General features: G+C 46.6%; 1 protein-coding gene and 1 long non-coding RNA gene across 5 annotated transcripts; both read left to right on the top strand.

Annotated features, from left to right (window-relative positions):
• Window positions 1-302: 302 nt before the first annotated feature.
• Window positions 303-3,127, top strand: LOC146576795 (uncharacterized). The gene is made up of 3 exons (XR_014892287.1): window positions 303-2,205; window positions 2,872-2,938; window positions 3,067-3,127. It is a non-coding gene; the product is annotated as an uncharacterized LOC146576795 (long non-coding RNA).
• A 304-nt stretch (window positions 3,128-3,431) lies between these two features.
• On the top strand, window positions 3,432-17,124 carry mvp (major vault protein). 4 transcript variants are annotated; one of them, XM_085272319.1, is made up of 18 exons: window positions 3,432-3,562; window positions 6,467-6,645; window positions 6,757-6,952; window positions 7,260-7,383; window positions 7,509-7,640; window positions 8,309-8,403; window positions 9,151-9,387; window positions 9,481-9,606; window positions 10,970-11,302; window positions 11,563-11,798; window positions 11,868-12,065; window positions 12,244-12,388; window positions 12,908-13,119; window positions 13,207-13,323; window positions 13,637-13,763; window positions 14,350-14,538; window positions 16,217-16,368; window positions 16,808-17,124. In XM_085272319.1, the coding sequence occupies exons 2-17, from the start codon at window positions 6,482-6,484 to the stop codon at window positions 16,340-16,342; spliced, it is 2,757 nt and encodes a 918-aa protein (XP_085128445.1). In that variant the 5' UTR covers window positions 3,432-3,562; window positions 6,467-6,481; the 3' UTR covers window positions 16,343-16,368; window positions 16,808-17,124. The 4 variants fall into 4 exon arrangements, with proteins under 4 accessions (XP_085128445.1, XP_085128449.1, XP_085128448.1 ...); XM_085272323.1 differs by having other exon boundaries at window positions 3,451-3,562; window positions 11,090-11,302; XM_085272322.1 differs by having other exon boundaries at window positions 3,451-3,562; window positions 11,087-11,302.
• Window positions 17,125-19,101: the final 1,977 nt, after the last annotated feature.

The following is a 19,101-nucleotide window of genomic DNA, read 5'->3' as shown; positions in this document are numbered from 1 at the left end:
GCTGAAGAAATTCAACCTGCCAACACGGACGATGATGCAGTTCTACACTGCAATCATCGAGTCCATCCTCACCTCCTCCATCACCGTGTGGTACGCTGGAGCCACTATCAGGGACAAACAGAGACTGCAGCGTGTTGTGCGCTCTGCTGAGAAGGTGATTGGCTGCAGACTCCCATCTCTGCAGGACCTGTACACCTCCAGGACACTGGGGCGTGCAGCTCGGATCTCAGCTGACCCTTCTCACCCTGGACACAGTCTGTTTGACCTGCTCCCCTCAGGCAGGAGGCTCCGGTCCATTCGCACCAGAACCTCTCGCCATAAGAACAGTTTCTTCCCCTCTGCTGTTGGACTCATGAACAATAACCATATGACTGTACCCGCCACTAACACATGACCCTACGCTGTGTCACTGCATCATTCCATGTTTGCACTGATCACCACCTGCACTCATGTATATATCATGTATATATCATGTATATATCTATCTATCTACTTAACACTTTTAATTCTTATTCTTATTTTTATTTTCATGTCTATTTAAGCGTAATTTATGACAGTATGTTTGCACTGAAGCACCGCAGCAATTTCCTAATGTTGTAAACCTGCTCAACATTTGGCAATAAAACCCTTTCTGATTCTGATTCTGATTCTGATTCTGATTCTGATTCTGATTCTAAACTAGCGGGGCCTGTGGAAACACAGACCCAACAGTTGTAACTTGTCCTGCCGTCTAGGCAAGTTTTCTGCAGGAAAAGGGTCCTAATGTCAATGTAATGTTAATTCGACTTTATCTGGATAACAATAAATTAGATAACACGAGAAGTAAAGGAATTGATGCTTTATTCTCAGTATGTCCTGACTGTGTAAAACCTTAGACATTCCTCAGATTACTAAATATTACAAGTAACAGTTAAAAAAGTGATCTGGGCAAAAAGTGCTTGAACCTCTGACTCACTTTGCAGATGGGCTGGTGAACCACGTGACTGTGGCTCCTGTACTAGATTTTAAGCAGCACTTGCAGGAGTCTTCAGTCACTCCTGGCATGTCCTCTCCTCAGACTGTGAGTTTGGACCCTGATGAGCTCACACTGAGCTGCCTGCTGCCCACATAGGAGGAGGTAAGAGCCCGAGGCAGGTCACTGCAGGACTCCACTCTGAAATAATGAGTTAAGTTAACCTCCTGCAGTACTGCTAAAGAGCTCTAAATAAGCAAGTTTATAATTTAACAGCTGAACTTGAACTTTTATATAGTAGGTTCAGTTTCAAGATTCTTTATTCGCCACATGCAGAGTTATACAAGTAGAACATGCAGTGAAATGTAACCTGACACGCTGCTCGACTTGTGCAAAAGGGGAGAGAAGAAGAACATTATATACTGCAAACATTAGGTGACTGTGCAGTAGTAGCATGTATGCAGCAAGAATTCTGTACATTAAGTGAATTAAATTAGACAATATGAACATATTTAAAATTAAAAAAGAATTTGAAATGTACATTGTACCGATGGGTTTCTTCGGTCTAAAGCTGATTTACAGATCTCACCATTCTGCTCAGAATTTCTTATACCTTGAATTTGACAAACATAACAGGAGCTGAAACTCAGACTGTAACTCACCAAAACCAAAGTGACTTCAGGAGATTGTTAAACTAAAGAAAAGTAGCAGGAAGTTCTAACTACACTCACACTGCTGTGGACATCTTTCATTTTCTAAAGGTGAGAATGTCCTGATGGAACATAGTGCAGGTACGGCAGGTTTATCCGTACAGCAGCTTTCACACACGATTCAAAGTGCTTTGCAGAAAAAAACAAGAACCAAAAATAAAAGAAAGACAAAACAAAGGCAGAAATAATACTATTAGTAACAGCATCAACAATAAAAACAACAATAAAACAGCGATGGTGCAGATTTCTGATTAGTTAAAAGCAAACACTCAGTTTTGGTTGGAGACGTCAGACCTCAGTGGTTCCTCCTTCAGTCGACTCTACACGATATAAAATGAGCTCCTTCAAATCTCACTGGGGCACAAAATCTGTCAGAGTAGTTGTATGTCTAAGACACCAACAGGCTGATTTATTTACAGCTCTAATAGGAACTCAGGTCCTTGTCCACGATTGTGGTTTTTCCCACAGGTTGACGTCTTTCGTGCCCTGGATTCAAGATGTCAACTAAGCTGCATCGATCACAGCTGTTCCCGGGATTATCAGGTTGAGTCCTTTTTGAAAATCTTTCAATATGAAGGATTTTTTGTTTCAAATGGGTCAGTTTGAGATGTAAAGACGAATCTACTGCTTTTTGTTGTTTGTTAGTTTGATTGTTTTTGGCCTTTTGTTGACTTTTATTTCCTTGAAAGAGTAGTTGTCAAACAGCTCGGTGATTTTTGAGGTGATTTCAAATCTACATTTGAGTAACAACAACAAAAGACACGATTCTTTTTGTTGTACATTATCATCTTTAAATGTGAATCTGAAATAAAAACAGTAACTGATGTCTGATAAAAACATTTTACATTTTTTACTTTCTAAAAATGAAGCATCACAGAGAGTTTGTTGAGAACAGTCGGGGGAAATCTTCAGCTCCGTCTCTGTATTGTTGTCATCAAATTAACTGGGACTGTCTTTAAGGCCTCATTAAAGCCCACTTTCTCTTGATTGGCTAACTTCCAGAAGCCTGCTGAGGTGCTGTGCACTATCGTATAAAGAACTGTGCTGTGGAACAGTTTTCTGTTTCTCTCGTCTGTTTTCTTGTGTATGTTTGTGGTTATTTTTCAGTTTTCTCTTTAATGTTGTTTCATTTCTTGGCCTGATCTGTAGCTTTGTTCTGTGCGTCTGTTTTTAAAAGGTGCTGTAAATAAAGTTATTCTGTCACAGCAGATTATCTCCCACTAAAGTCCAGATGAACAGAATTTCTTACCTGATGATTGAGCGTCTGAAGTATGAGGTGTGTATCACTGCACACTTTATTTAACCTGAATGTGTGACATCAGAACATTGTGTATGTATATAACCTGACAAGAGGCCCATTTATAACATGAAGGATAGCATGTAGTTCATGTGTTTTTCCAGCAGAGGGCGCTACTAACACAACAGCCCTGTCGGGATGTGGGAAATTCCTCCCTCTCCAGAGCTCCTACGTAGTTACTGACCTGAGGTGCATATTTCTGTGTTTTTCATCATTTATGCTTAAAATGTAATGTTTTTAAATCTTGTTAATCTATGAGAAATGTGGAAATCGGAATTTCGACTTTTGTCCTGTGACTCACAAATTCACCGGATTGTTAATAATAGTTATGGTTCAAAAATATTTTAAATACTGTGTGTGTGTGTGTGTGTGTGTGTGTGTGTGTGTGTGTGTGTGTGTGTGAGTGTGAGTGAGAGTGAGTGAGAGCGCGCGCGCGTGTGTGTTTCCCGGACCAGATGACTCGCCTCTGCTGATCATTTCCGGGTTTGCAGATCTCTCTCGTCTTTCCCGCAGTGACTGCACTTCGGTCGGTTTTCTCCTCCGTGTGTGAGTCGGGACCCTGAGAGCAAACACAGAGCTGCCTGCTGCCTGCTTCGGGAAGAGGTAAGACCCCGAGGCTGTCTGACCGCTGCAGAACTTTGCTCTGAAATCTCAAACTTTAAAATTCAAATTCAAATTTTTATTTGTCACGTACACAGTCATACACAGTACGATATGTAGTGAAATGCTTGGACAACTGCTCGTGACCTAAAGAGAACAAAAAAGGAAAAGGCTATGAATAAGATAGGAAATAAATATGAAAAATTAAAAAGGGTAAATTTAACTAGGAAGGAATAAAATATAAATTAAGGTTAAAAATGAAATAACTGTACAACACAAATTAGAATGAAGGGTAAACTTCCGTAAGTGTCGGAGCAGATTTCTGAACAGCTGAAACAACTGAAGGTGGGGCGTGAACAAACATTACCCCACTTTTAAATCGGCTCATAGTACACCCGAAAAATAGCTTTTAATTGATTAGAATCTGAACTTGAACACGTGTTTGAGTTTCATTTTCAGTCTTCTGTCCTTTTGTTGTTTGCCTTGTAATCGGAAGGTTTCCGGTTCGAGCCCCGGCTTGGACAGTCTCGGTCGTTGCGTCCTTGGGCTACTGATGGTGGTCAGAGGGCCCGGTGGTGCCAGTGTCCGGCAGCCTCGCCCCAGGGTGGCTACAGTGTAGCTGCCATCACCAGTGTGTGGATGACTGGATGTGTAAAGCGTACAAATACAGGCCATTTGTTATCACGTCTCTGCTTATTCTCCTTTTAATCACTAAAAAAAATCTCAGGGAACATCGAACTAGGTGAGTGCTGCCTCAGTCAAACACAGGGGCTTTCATTCAGAGTGTTTTAACGGAGTTTTGTGGGTTGCCAGGTTTGTAAACCATTCCATTTGTTAAGCGTACATGAGCAGCTGTTTGATCCTGCAGAGCCGCCTCCTCTGTCAGAGCTGATCATGTTACAGAGGAGAGGGAGCCACCCTCACATTTCCCATGTTATTGGACAGCCCGTGATGATGAGGTGAATGCTGCCATAAAAGCGCTGCAGGAAGCTGCTGACACCTCTGATACACGTAAAAGATGCTACAGGCTGAAACTGTCTGCGTCTTTACTCTTCAGCTCCACCTCCTCCACCCAGGGCTGGATTGGTGGTTTGGCACCCCTCCCCTATCTTCGCCGTGCCTGTAGAAAAAGTTCAGTGTGGAGAAGATGGAGCTGAAAATCTGAGAGAAAACAAGAAGAAAGTAAAAATAACAGCAGAATTAACGACAACCGTAGTAACAGGTAGTAAGCAGACCTCACAGCAGGCCGCGGCTGCACCAGCTGTGGAGACGTGAGGAAGAGACGAGGAAGATGAGACTAACGTGGTGAGAAAACAGGTGGAGGGAAGCAGAGATTGAAGGATTCGGCTAAATGAATGGCAGCTCTGACCATGAGCTAAGACTCGACTAAGAACTGACCCTGATCAAACCCCGCTTTGATATTTATAATCGAACAAAATCAAATGAAGCGGGCCGCCGGCGGCTTCATCATCCTCCGAGCGTCGCTGTGATCTGTGTGATTGATGGGTGCGAATCCAAAACAAAAGACAACGATTTCAATTTGAACTTGATCACATTAAAAAGTTGACAGTAGAATTTCTCATTTAAAAAGCTTCGTGCTGCGTTATTAAAGCTGCCCGCGCGGCTCCTTGTTCAGACGGCTTCACCCGCGTGTGCGAGGTGGAGAAGAAATACCCTGGATTACACCAACAAAGGTGGATGCAAATACTGTAACATGAGGTCACGTGGTCGGGGTTGGTTTAAGCTGATTGGATGAAGCTGCGGGTGAAGGAGCAGCTTTCACCACAGTCACACCTGCAGCGCTTCCTGTTACCTGCTCGCCGGTTTCATGCTTCCTCTTTTATTGGCTGTGCCTGACCAGGACGCAGCCTCGTGCAGAGCGTTTAGAAATCTGCAGACTACAGAGTTCAACGCAGTTTGGACACATCTACCTGTGTTGGTCAAGGAAGTAGTTTCGTGAGGTCACTTCCTGTGACAGTCATGGGAACCGGAATGTGAGGTTTTGTGGTTTAACTCAGAGACACAGGACGCGAGGCCCTGAGCTGCTGTTTGCAGAAACACGCCCTGTGCTCGGCGGCTCCAGATCCACGCCTCCTCTGTGGGTCATCAGTGTTTGCACATTGACTTTATTGTTTTCTTTGTGATTATTGATGATCGGCTGTTTCAGGTCGAGCTTGTTTTTCAGGTCATATGACACTCTGACTTTGAGCAAAGTGCATGCAAATGTTATTGGGCGCACGATCCTGCGGGATTTGTGGAGCCTGCTGTGTCTGATTCAGTCACAAGTTCCTCTCAGACTCCGTTTCAGCTCTTATCTCAGCAGCGTGTGAATGTTTGAGCTGATATCCTGACGCCAGTGTGCTCAGACTCACTCACTGTGTGATGTGTTTGCTCTTCAGGGGTGTGGATTCAGCAGAGGACGAGGTTTCGTGTTTCTGGTCATGGCTCATAAACATGTCGCCAGAGTCTTTACAGACCTGGAATTTATGGAAATATGGAGATAAAATGACTAAAAGGCAGGCAGCAGACTAACCCGGCAGGTGAACCTAAACCCCGGCAGGCCTCTTATTGGTGAAACCTTTGCACCACCCACAGACTCGTGCTCTGCTGTGGAGGTGTCAGCCAGTCGTTTACAGAGACTTTGTTAGGGTCTGTGTTCAATAATCAATAACTGCCATCAGGCGGCTTGTATTGATTAGCTGTAGAAACAGGAGATGCTGACAGATGTCAGTAAAAAGCTGAACCAGCGTGAAGAAGTCTTCCCTCAGAGTCGGTTCTTTTTTTCTTCATTTGAAATCAAACGTGATAAAAATTGTTTTTTAAGGTTATTCTCAGCTTTTCTCTTTTCCTGATACACTTCCTTCTTTCCTCTAATAAGCCCCGCCCTCTCTATGCCATCATCTGCAGTAATTCGCTGACATCATGTCTAAGAAGGCCGGAAACCGCGGGCCAGAGATGGAGGGGCTGTTGGAGGCATCGATCATCCGGATCCCTCCGCATCACTACATCCATGTCCTGGACCAGAACACCAACATCGCCCGAGTGGAGATCGGACCGCTCACCTACATCCGCCAGGACAACGAGAGGTCAGAGGAAGCCGCCCTCCGGCTTCAGCAGGAAGACCTCTGACATTCAGGCTTCCTCGGGAGGAGCTCAAAACTTCATAACATCAAAGTCTTCTCCTTTTTTTCCCCCAGAGTGCTTTTCACTCCGGTGCGCATGGTCATGGTGCCTCCTCGTCACTATTGTGTGATCGCCAACCCCGTGGCCCGCGATGACGACAACCAGGTCCTGTTTGACCAATCTGGACAGGCCAAGCTGCGTCACGCCGACCTGGAGATCCGCCTGACCCAGGACCCGTTCCCCCTGTACCCCGGGGAGGAGATGCAACAGGTTTGTTCATTTATTTCACGGGAATTCAAACTTTATCAGGGAGACGTAATGAAGATGAAAACATAAAGAAGTTATTAAAAAAGGATGAAAAGTCAGGCTGCAGGCTTCCAGAAACTGACCAATCAGAAGGAAGTGGGCGGTGCGGAGAATAAATCAGGCTTTTGAACTGAATCATGAACAGCTGAAAAAGTTCAATTTAACATTAAAGAAGAAGAAACTCTTTCACTGTGTGTTCTGTCATGGAAGGAGGAGTCACTGAAGAGTTTCTTTGTTCTCGCTGATTCGAATGACGATTTTTGGCCTCCAGGACGTGACGCCGCTGCAGATCGTGTACCCCGACACGGCTCTGCGTCTGCAGGCTCTGCTGGACTTTGAGGTGGAGGGAGGAGAGAAGAGAGTAGCTGGAGACGAGTGGCTGTTCGAAGGACCCGGTGTGTACTGGTTTGACTGGTTGTCAGAACAAATACTTCATTGATTTGCATTTTCCTTTTAATCTGCGTCTCTGAAAGCACGGCACGAGCTGCAATTACGATATATATCTCTCGTCTGGTTTCAGGGACCTACATCCCCAGGAAGGAGGTGGCCGTGCTGGAGACCATCAAGGCCACGGTGATCAGGGAGAACCAGGCCATCAGGCTGAGAGCTCGCAAGGAGGGCAAGGACAGAACCGGAGTCAACAGAGTGACAGGTAACACTCACCTGTGAGCACCCCTGAACTGTTTGAAGCTCCGCCCCCAAATGTACCCAAGAAGTCAGTTCACAGAGAGAAAGATCAAACTAAACAACTTTTTTTTGCATCTTGCACATGTGGAACTTATTTGTTTCCCTTTTTTCTTCTCTTGGTGGTTTTGGATGCTCAGATTTTCCTGCATTTTGTAATGAATCAACTTCACTTTGGCGTCACATAAAACCTTCAATCAAAGCTGATTATGATTAAACAGTAAAAATGAAATGAATACAAGAAATGAGGTTGGCTCCGCCTATTTCAGCTCCATACTTTTATTAATTCACTCTATTAGAATAGAATAGAATAGCCTCTTTATTATTATTCAGAACAAAACTTTGGGGCATTTACTCGCCATCAGACGATACATACAGGTATGAAAGAAATCTCTCTGATGTACAAAAGGATATCAGGGAAAACAGGGTGGCTTTGCATGATTGTAGTTCAAAATGATACTTAGTTCATCCTGTGTGTGAAATAAGCTGTTTAAGCTCCTCCTCCGTGAAACGTTGGGTTATGGTTCCCCTTTAAGCCCGAGGCTCACGGGGACTTCCTGTTTCCTCTGCAGATTCAGAAAAGATTCGTTTTATGTTCAAGTGTCACGAACTGTCTCACCTGTGTCTGTGGCTCAGGTGAGGAGTGGCTGGTCAGTAAGGTGGGCGCGTACCTTCCAGGCGCGCACGAAGAGGTGATTGACATCGTCAACGCTTTCATCCTCACTGACAAGGTAACCCCGCCCCTCATAGACGCCCTGAAACGACGACCTGCTCTTCACCTACACCTTCTCCCACACTGCAGCACTAAAGCCTGCACGGCCAGCACACACACAGACACACACACACACACACAGACACACACACAGACACACAGACACACACACAGACACACAGACACACACACACACGGACACACACGGACACACAGACACACGGACACACACACGGACACACACACACACACGGACACACACACACACACACACACGGACACACACACACACACACGGACACACACAGACACACACACGGACACACACAGACACACACACACACACACAGAGACACACACACACACACACAGAGACACACACACACACACACACACAGAGACACACACACACAGACACACACACACGGACACACACACACGGACACACACACACACACAGACACGGACACACACACAGACACACACACGGACACACACACGGACACACACACGGACACACAGACACACACACACAGACACGGACACACACACAGACACACACACGGACACACACACAGACACACACACGGACACACACACGGACACACACACGGACACACAGACACACACACACAGACACACACACACAGACACACACACACACACACACACACACCTTCTTTAGTGTTTGTGGTTCACGAGCCATCAGAGAAACCACACGGATGCAGACGGTTTCTCTGACTGCTCGCTGTTGTCGTGTCTTCAGAAAGCGCTGCACGTGCGCGCCCTGCGGCCCTTCAAAGATGCCGGCGGGCGAGAACGTCGCACCGGGGAGGAATGGCTGGTCACCATGGCTGATAGAGAGGCCCACATCCCCTCTGTGGCAGAGGAGGTGGTGGGTGTGGTGGATGTAACCACCCTGAGCAGCAGGCAGTACTGCGTGATCCTGGACCCGGTCGGACCCGACGGGAAACCTCAGCTGGGTCAGAAGAGGGTGGTGAAGGTGAGGCGAAGCTTCAGTCTTGCCGTTTCTAGTTTTGCTGCGTTCGTGTCATTTCCTCAGGCCTGATCGTTTCCCCTCGTCTTCCTCTGTCAGGGCGAGCGCTCGTTTTTCCTGCAGCCTGGGGAGCACCTGGAAAACGGCATCCAGGACGTGTACGTGCTGTCGGAGGAGGAGGGGCTAGTGCTGCGAGCTGTGGAGGCCTTTAACGACACCCAGGAGGTAAGAAGAGAGCAAAACACAGAATCGCTTCATGTTTTGGTTTATTTTCCTAAAATATTCAGAAATTTGCATGACCGCCTAAATCACGGCTGCTTCATGCAAACCTTCGTCGTGTGCTTTCACTGTTAAACCCTTCGGTGAGCTGGATTTGAGCTCTTTCTGCATTTCTCAGGCACTTTCTCCTGAACTCTGCTGTATCTGCTCGCTTCTCTCTGGAGCGTCAGCTGAGCAGAAAGGAGAGACGGGACGAGGCGTTGTCAGATGAAGCTTGGGCCTGCACAGATGTGCTGCGGTTTAAAACCATCTTGTGCAACCGGTCGATCGGAGAGATTAAACAAGCAAACATGATAAGCTCAATAAAGAGGCCATCTGTAACGTGCTGCAGCTCTGTAAAGGCTGGTATGCAGGTGAAAGGCGTGTCTCTGGTCGAAAGGTGAGAACGCCTCGCAGTGCTGAGGGGTGTGGTTGAAAGGTTGGCTTTATCGCAGGTATTTCTAGGAACAGAGTGAACTCTGGTGCAGAGCAGTCATAGAAAGCAGCAGGTCAGGGTGAGGCCGACTGAGCGACCAGTCCTGTGGAAATATTTATTGTGTGCATATCTTTGGCAGTCGTTGAGGCTTTTTAGTCAGCGTCCTTCTAGGAGCTCGCCACTCTGCAGCGCTCACAGTGTGAATGAACAGAGAGCCAAAACTATCATCTCCTTCAAGTAGAAGCGAAATGGGACGCAGTCTTCTGGGGGCCAAAGAGCTAAAAGCCAACTGATCCTGGAAAGAAGAGAAATGAAACCAAGAAACGAGGCCTGAGCTCGCAGCCACAACACAGGAAAAAAGGTTTGCATCAGCCAAAGTGCCACAAACCTCCTACCACGTCCCAGCGCACGGTAACCAAAGCTTTCTCCTGCTGTGCTTCCAGTCAGCCGTCCAACAGCCTGTTTCTAACTGTGCTGTCCCGACCTTTGACCTTTAACATGGAAGTTAAATGTAAAACAGAAGTTTGTTCTTTCAAAGCAGAGATGAGACAATCCGCCTTTAGGCCTGAACCCTCACATACATCGAGCCATGTCTCTATTTATCTCATCATAGTGCATCAGAGGTAGTTTAACATGTGAGTCCGTGCATTAGAACATCTCTGATCCCAACTGGGTGGAAATGGGAGCCTCCAGCTGGAACTGGTTTAAATCCGGATCACTGGTGATCCTGTCCTTCACTTTCCTTTCCTAACCCGGACTAACCCACTCTCCTCTTCTTCTTCTTCTCTTCCTTCCTTTGACTCAACACCCCCACCCCCAAACCCTCTCCTGACTCCACCCACCATCACGCCTTCCACCTTTTCCTTTTATCTTCCCTTCACTTTTTTTACTCAGTATTTTCCTCCAATCCCGTCTCCTCCTCTCCCTCCCTCTCCCCCACCGCTCCAGTGCATCACCACGTTAACCCTTCTCTCCGTCCTCCTCCTCTCTGTCTCCCGTTCTGTCTGCCAGCAGGAGGAAGACGAGGAGGAGGAGGAGGAAGAGCAGCAGGAGAGGGCCAAGCGCTCTCGCAGAAGCGGCACCCCCCGTCGCCCTGGAGACCGCTGGATGCTGCGGGGCCCCATCGAGTACGTCCCCCCTGCCAGCGTGGAGGTGTTGCTGCGGCGCCAAGCCATCCCGCTGGATGAGAACGAGGGCATCTACGTCAGGGACATCAAAACGGGAAAGGTAGGAGTGGCCTCAGCGTTCCCAGCCCCGCCTCTTTACATTGTCTTATATTTAGCAGAACGCTAAATATAACGCTAAGAGTCCTTAAACCTTCCTCGTGACCAGCAGGGGGCGACTCCTGCTTGTAAAGATTGCCTCAGCTCATCATCATCACAGGACCCTCAGTGCAGAGCGTTTAGGGTTTTCCTTTTATGTGTCACGTGTCTGTAAATGATTGATGATCGTGGTCAATGCCATAGCAACGTATTGCTGGTCTGCAGGTGCGCGCGGTGATTGGTCACACCTACATGCTGACTCACGACGAGGAGCTGTGGGAGAAGGACCTTCCTCCAAACGTCGAGGCCCTGCTGGGCGCTCGTCTCGACCCGCTTGCCGACCGCTCAGACCGCGGCCAGCAGGCACCGGCTGCCCCGAGGGAGAAGACCAGGGTGGTGTCCTTCAGGGTGCCCCACAACGCCGCCGTGCAGGTCTACGACTACAGGGAGAAGAAAGCCAGGTGGGCGCTGCTGTGCGTTGGAGTTGAATGAAGCTGAACTGCTGGTGCTGATGGTGGTTTTGTCTGCAGGGTGGTGTTTGGACCGGAGATGGTGATGCTGGGACCCGACGAGCAGTTCACCGTGCTGTCGCTGTCTGGGGACAAGCCAAAGAGGGCCAACGTCATCAAGGCCATCTGCCTCCTGCTGGGGCCCGACTTCTTCACCGACATCATCACCATCGAGACGGCCGACCACGCCCGGCTGCAGCTGCAGCTCTCCTACAACTGGTAAGCGCACGCTTGTGTGAGTCCGTGGAGAGGCCGGTTCACAGCACAGCAGCATGATCTCTGACTGCTCCGGGTTTTTAAAAAAAAAAGTGCATTTCCGGGTTAAAGCGCCGACAAACGCAGACGCCTCTCAGTTCTAAGTGTTTCTTACCTTGGCTCCTCCCCCTCTCCCTCACAGGCACTTCGAGGTGAAGTCTCGGGTGGACGCAGCCAACGCCGCGGCCGTGTTTTCGGTCCCCGACTTTGTGGGCGACGCCTGTAAAGCCATCGCATCGCGGATCCGTGGAGCTGTCGCCTCGGTGCAGTTTGATGATTTCCACAAGGTTTGTATCGGAACATCCAGCCTGTGATATCCTGATGCTTTTACATTCAGAATGAAATGAAATCACCAACTGATGAAGAACAAGCCGGTCTGCAGGTCAGGCCGACCGACATCCATCTCTGTGTTTGTGTTCTGGGACTTCGCTCGAGCAGCTTTGCATGATTCAGTTCGAAATAATCCTTCTTTGTCTCACACTGAACCTGAGAGCAGCCTGTGAAACGAGTTGTTTTACCCCCAGACCAGCGCAGGTTCGAGTAGTTTTCTCCTCATAATTAATGTCAGCTGAGTGTACTCAGGCTTGATAAGAACAAATGACTAAAGTAAAATATTAGTCGAAAATGTGCCTCCATCCGTTGTGGTGGGAGTCGCACAGGTCACAAGATTCAAATAGAAATATCAGATCTTCCCTTCAGCACCGTCTCTGTGGATCATAACTGCTCAGTTCATGTCCGAGTACAACGAATTGTTTAAAAATCCCAGATTCTGACGTGATCGTTGAGCCAACGTGTTTCTTCTGCAGAACTCGAACCGGATCATCTGCTCGGCCGTGTTCGGCTTCGATGAGAAGATGCAGGTTCGCTCGAGTCTTCGCTTCAGCCAGAACAACCTGGTGATCAGCAGCGTGGACATCCAGTCCGTGGAGCCCGTCGACCAGCGCACACGAGATGCCCTGCAGAAGAGCGTCCAGCTGGCCATCGAGATCACCACCAACTCCCAGGAAGCGGCTGCACGGTCCGACGCGCGCACACACACACACACACACACACACACACAGCATCAATGAGACGTCGCAGCTTCATGAGGTTTGCTTGTGTGCAGACACGAGGCCGAGCGTCTGGAGCAGGAGGCCCGGGGGAAGCTGGAGAGGCAGCGCATCACCGACCAGGCCGAGGCGGAGCGAGCCAGGAAGGAGCTGCTGGAGCTGGAGGCGCTCAGGTGAAGCCAGACGCCACCAGCAGGAGAAAATCAGAGCGTTAGATGGCTCTTAAATATCTTCTCAAGGTCACAGGATGCAAACAAACCACGACGCCTAACGTTATCAATTATGAGACTTCGACATGTTTTATGTCTGTCGTCACATTTTTGTCCGATTTTTAAAGATCAGCTTGGAGCTGCTTCCATGAGGCAGAGCTCGAGTGTAACACACAACGACTCTGACAGACTCCAACCGTCAGAACTCATTTACAACAAACTGCAGACAAAACTAAAAGTGTGTGTGTGTGTGTGTGTGTGTGTGTGTGTGTTTCAGCGCGGCGGTGGAGAGCACCGGAGCGGCGAAGGCTGAAGCTCAGTCTCGGGCGGAGGCGGCTCGGATTCAGGGAGAGGCGGCGGTCAGCGAGGCCAAACTGAAGGCCGAGGCTCAGAGGATCGAGGCGGTACGTTCACACTTCCTCCCTTTCAGTATAAAACATGTCAGTAAAATCTGCCGCCTGCTTTAAAGTAACGAGTCGGCATCAAACGCTGACTCACAGCTCACTGATTCACCAAAACGATTAAAAGTGAGCTTGAAATAGAGTTCAAGGGTCGAATGATGTCACACCGATTAATCCAGTTTACATGAACAAAAACACAAAGACTTTGTGCTGGATGGATTTAACCTCGCCGTCTGAAAGAAGGCGCCAGCTCACGAGTCCCAGTTTAAACGGATTCAAAAGAAAAAGTGACGCCGCGGAGTTGAAGCTGTCCAAGTCAAAAAGAAGAAGCTGGCAAATTATCGCGCAGATCTAAACAGCTGTGTTAAAAAATTCTCTCTCGTCTCCATGGCGATATTTTCTGTCACATGTTTTGGCTGTCGTCTCTTCGTTGTAGTATTTCTGTCGTAGCGCTACGTCAAAGTTTTCCCTCATCCTTCTTATCTGCTCCATCTCCACACCAGCTTTATTCAGTTTAATTCAGCCTCGAGGTGCTTTTTATTGTAAGGTCGACCCTATATGTCTCTGTAATGTGTGTGTGTGTGTGCAGGAGGCGGAGCTGCAGCGCCTGGCGAAGGCTCGTGAGCAGGAGCTGAGCTATAAGAAGGAGATCGACCATCTGGAGGTGGAGAAGCAGCAGCGGCTGGCTGAGATCGAGAGTCAGCGCTTCAAGCAGATGATGGAGAGTTTGGGCAGCGAGACGCTGAAGGAGATCGCCAGAGCCGGCCCCGAGATGCAGGTACAACACCCACACCGCTGACACCACACCCACGCCGCTGACACCACACCCACGCCGCTGACACCACACCCACGCCGCTCACACCACAGCCACGTCGCTGACACCACACCCACGCTCACACCACACCCACGCCGCTGACACCACACCCACGCCGCTCACACCACACCCACGCCGCTCACACCACAGCCACGTCGCTGACACCACACCCACGCTCACACCACACCCACGCCGCTGACACCACACCCACGCCGCTGACACCACACCCACGCCGCTGACACCACACCCACGCCGCTGACACCACACCCACGCCGCTGACACCACACCCACGCCGCACGAACATGAAATGCTCCGAATTATTTTAAGAATAAGAAAGACTCTGCTGAGAGTCTACGCCACACACAAGCTGATTATGTGTTTATTATAATAAACACAATAATGTTTATTATAATAAACACAATAATGTTTATTATAATAAACACAATAATGTTTATTATAATAAACACAATAATGTTTATTATAATAAACATTATTGTGTTTATTATAATAAACACAATAATGTTTATTATAATAAACACAATAATGTTTATTATAATAAACATTATTGTGTTTATTATAATAAACACAATAATGTTTATTATAATAAACACAATAATGTTTATTATAATAAACATTATTGTGTTTATTATAATAAACACAATAATGTTTATTATAATAAACACAATAATGTTTATTATAATAAACATTATTGTGTTTATTATAATAAACATTATTGTGTTTATTATAATAAACACAATAATGTTTATTATAATAAACATTATTGTGTTTATTATAATAAACATTATTGTGTTTATTATAATAAACACAATAATGTTTATTATAATAAACACAATAATGTTTATTATAATAAACATTATTGTGTTTATTATAATAAACATTATTGTGTTTATTATAATAAACACAATAATGTTTATTATAATAAACATTATTGTGTTTATTATAATAAACATTATTGTGTTTATTAAAGCAAAAAGGTTTTTTCTGCTCTTTGTAGACGTCTGACATCAGGTTTCATTTCACTGAGCCATCGCTTTTATTTTGAAAAACCACACCATACTTGTTAACCGACCACCGAGCGAGAGTAAAACTAGAAGCACGCGTGTTTCAGACCAGACGCACGAGACTTTGTTTCAAAGATCTGTGTTTGAAAACGTGTAACTGAAGGCGACACGCTCGCCATCGAGCTTCAACCTCAGTGGTCTGTGTACGAACGGCGTGATGATGAATAGGGCGCGACGTTGAACTGCAGCACAGACTCGTTACAGTCTGTCTATTGAAGATTTATTAACGCAGTCTTTGCTTTTAATTTGCGCTTGTTTACTTTTCCATCACATCGCTCGCCTGACTCGGACGCTGGCCGCTTTTTGCAGCGTTTGCTCGAATAATAAACGTGTAATAATGAATTAAAACAAATTCGAGATTGTTTGCAGATGAACCAGAGTAACGTTTATCGTCTCATTTAAACCTGTTACTGCTGCGCAGGTGTTTATGCTGTCTTATAATGGGGGGGTTATTTTAAAGCATCTGCCCCAAAATAAGGTTTTAAGCCTTGTTTTAATTTCTCTTGTTGTTTTTGCTGCTGCTGAGCTTAAAACTGTCTGCACTGGTTTGTTTCCTCCAGGTGAAGATGCTCCAGTCTCTGGGGCTCAAGTCCACCCTCATCACGGACGGCTCGTCTCCCATCAACCTCTTCACCACAGCCAACGGCCTGCTGGGGGCGCTGCCGGGTCAGGGACAGGCCCAGTGAGGAAGAGGAGGGGAACAGATGTGAAAGTAAACCTCAGCAGATCTTCTCTCTTGTTTCTGTTACTGCCGACTTCTCAGTGATTTCATTCAGTTTCTGCAGCCGTCAAACAAAACCCATCTTTTAGCCTCGTTCATCAGCTCTGTGCAAAGAAATGTTTCTTTTTAATCATTTAAGCCCAAATTTGTTTAACTTAACACGAGCGTGAAACGTTAGACTGTGACGAGGCTCAGAAACATGAAGCTGATGCACCTGAAGGACACAGACCCTCATCACATCTCGTTTTTTAGACTCGTCATCGACTAGTTTAGAACAACTGACTTTTCAAAATAAGAGCCAGAGGAACAAATATGAAAGCACTGCTGGTCGAAATTAACAACACCTGATGGTTCAGTGGAACAAAGGTCACTGATGAAGACGACTCCTGACATTTAGGAATTTCTTTCTGTTGTTTTCTTTATTTTTCAGGTTCAACATTGGAGGTCGTGACGGGTTTTTTCCACCTACCTACCTACAATATGTTAAAGTTCAATATTAAAGCGATGTGTGCTGGCCGGAGGAAGTGAGGTGCGCACGTGTCGGAGAACCCGCAGCGAAGATGTCGTTCACCGTCCCACGCTGACAGCCAAAGATTTGTTCCTACTGAGCACTTTTTCTCCCAAAGCTAAAAATGCTGTTTACAGATGTTGACTCTGGTGTGTGGATGTCTCTGCCTTACAAAGTGCTCATGTTCTTCCTTCTGTGGTTTTTTTCGCTGAAGCAATATTAAAACTGACGTCCTCCGCTGTGCCCGTGTTTTATTTTCATGAGCTGCTCTGATTCGCCAATAATGAGCAAACAAAAGCTCCAAACGCTCAGTTCATGACCGTGTTTCTACTCCCGGCCCTGTGTGAGGTCATGGGGTGTCCCCTCTCTGGGTTCAAATGTTCCTCCAGTCCAAAAGCAAAGCGTCCTCACCTTCAGCTCCAAAGGATCACGTGTTCTCTCAGCTGTTACAATAAAGTCAAACAAAGGTTTGTTTTCCATCTAAATCTGATACGCCCCATTCTGATTGAAGGATGTATGAAACGGGGTCAGTGAAGCCCAGGACGAGGGGGCAACTGTGCTCATTAAAAGGTCAGGTTGTGGGTCACTGATGGGTGGAGACAGACCCTGTTCATCAGTCAATCAGAAGAAAGTCTCAAAGGTCAAAGAGCACACGAAGGCCTGGCGTAAAACAAGCAGGGATGATTTTGAGCCGCGACCCACGCAAAGCCAAAGAGCGAGGCGTGGCCCGTTTAATCCACCTGAGAAAATCCACCTGAAGGAGCTACTCGGTCTTCTCCATTTGGCCACAGGTTCTCATCCACATCACATCTCATGTCATCTAGGGCAACACACCTAGGAAAGAATCTTCTGGCTGCCAGAATTGAAGGAGTTGAAAAATTGAAGGAGTAACACCTGTGTAGATGTTCATCTACAATGAGAATCAGCTGTGGCTGGTTAAACTGCATTTTTAGATTTAAAATATGTTTCAATAAAATATTGCTGTTGCATTTTGCTGTCTTTTCAAGTTTTGCATTGTGTTATTGTTTTGGCCATAAGTTTAACAGTTTTGAAAACAGTATATAAGCACATGCAAAATGTCCTGTACGTACAAAGATTTTTGGCCGTTGTGTCTGAGTGAGAAGATGATTCATGAAATTTGAGAGATGTAGTCATTGAATGCATTTTGTGCCAAAACAATGATAACTGGTCCTCAGTTTAGCCCACATAGACTTCTGTTGTGCTCACTGTGTGAGGAGTTTTGCAAACGTGACCTAAGTATTGAGAAATGTGTCCTAGCATCTGTAAAAAACTGTAATAGTTAAATATTATTGTTGAGGGGCACAGACAGGACTCCGCACGCACACACACATAAAAAAAAAGTTGCCTCAACAAAAGGGCACTTTGGGCACCCATCAGGAAAGGGGCGGGTGCTCAAGCCCCTCTAGCCCCCCCTCTGCACGTGCCTGACCCTAAGACCTGACCAACTGAGACACGCAAACCCCCCCCGACCACATTATGGTGGTAATCCCTCAGGGGGAAACAGATTTCAGTCAGGTTTCAGAGCTCATCACAGCACAGAAACAGCTTTGAAAACTGCTAATTTAAATAAAAGTAAAACAAAGTAGGCCAAGTTATAAAGAAAAAGGCAAATTCACCAAGTCTTGAAATATAAAAGTGAAAAATAGAAATACAGAATAAAATAAAATATCTTTACAACCAACAACATAAAATCTATCTTAATTACATGACCTTATTTTGCAAAAATGAAATGAGAATAAAATCAGACATTCAATTTATGGACTCAAATTAACAGAGTCGCATTAAACGCACCTCACTGCCTGCCGTAGCTGCACCTCAAAGGTTGGATTTAACCAAAGTCCCGCAATTAAAGGAAATTTAAAAAAATGTTTCTAACAGATACAGTGAAGAACATTAAAATCGTTCACTGTCAGTTACAGCCGCTATGACCCTGACGCCCTGCCTACTGAGAAACCTGCCCCCGGGTCATCTGCATACTAACAGTGATTGGCTGAGGGAGGGTGAGCATGCGCACAAACACAACCGCGGTAAAGTGAGCCGTCATTTGTGAGCCGCGGTCAAGCCAGCCGCCTCCTATCCGCCGCATAAATTTCCTTGCGCTTTTACACCAGGCTTTACGGTAGCGCCTTTTCGCTTTATATCCCGATTGAAAGCCTAGACCCGCGCACACGTGCACGCGCGCGAACACTCACACG

Source organism: Mchenga conophoros, linkage group LG4 (genome assembly GCF_057382185.1).
Source record: "Mchenga conophoros isolate Kocher_MC1m ecotype Shallow Benthic linkage group LG4, M_conophoros_male_GT1.1, whole genome shotgun sequence".
NCBI lineage: Eukaryota > Metazoa > Chordata > Actinopteri > Cichliformes > Cichlidae > Mchenga > Mchenga conophoros.
Note: the sequence above shows the minus strand (reverse complement) of the source record. Positions and strands in the feature narration are given on the sequence as shown.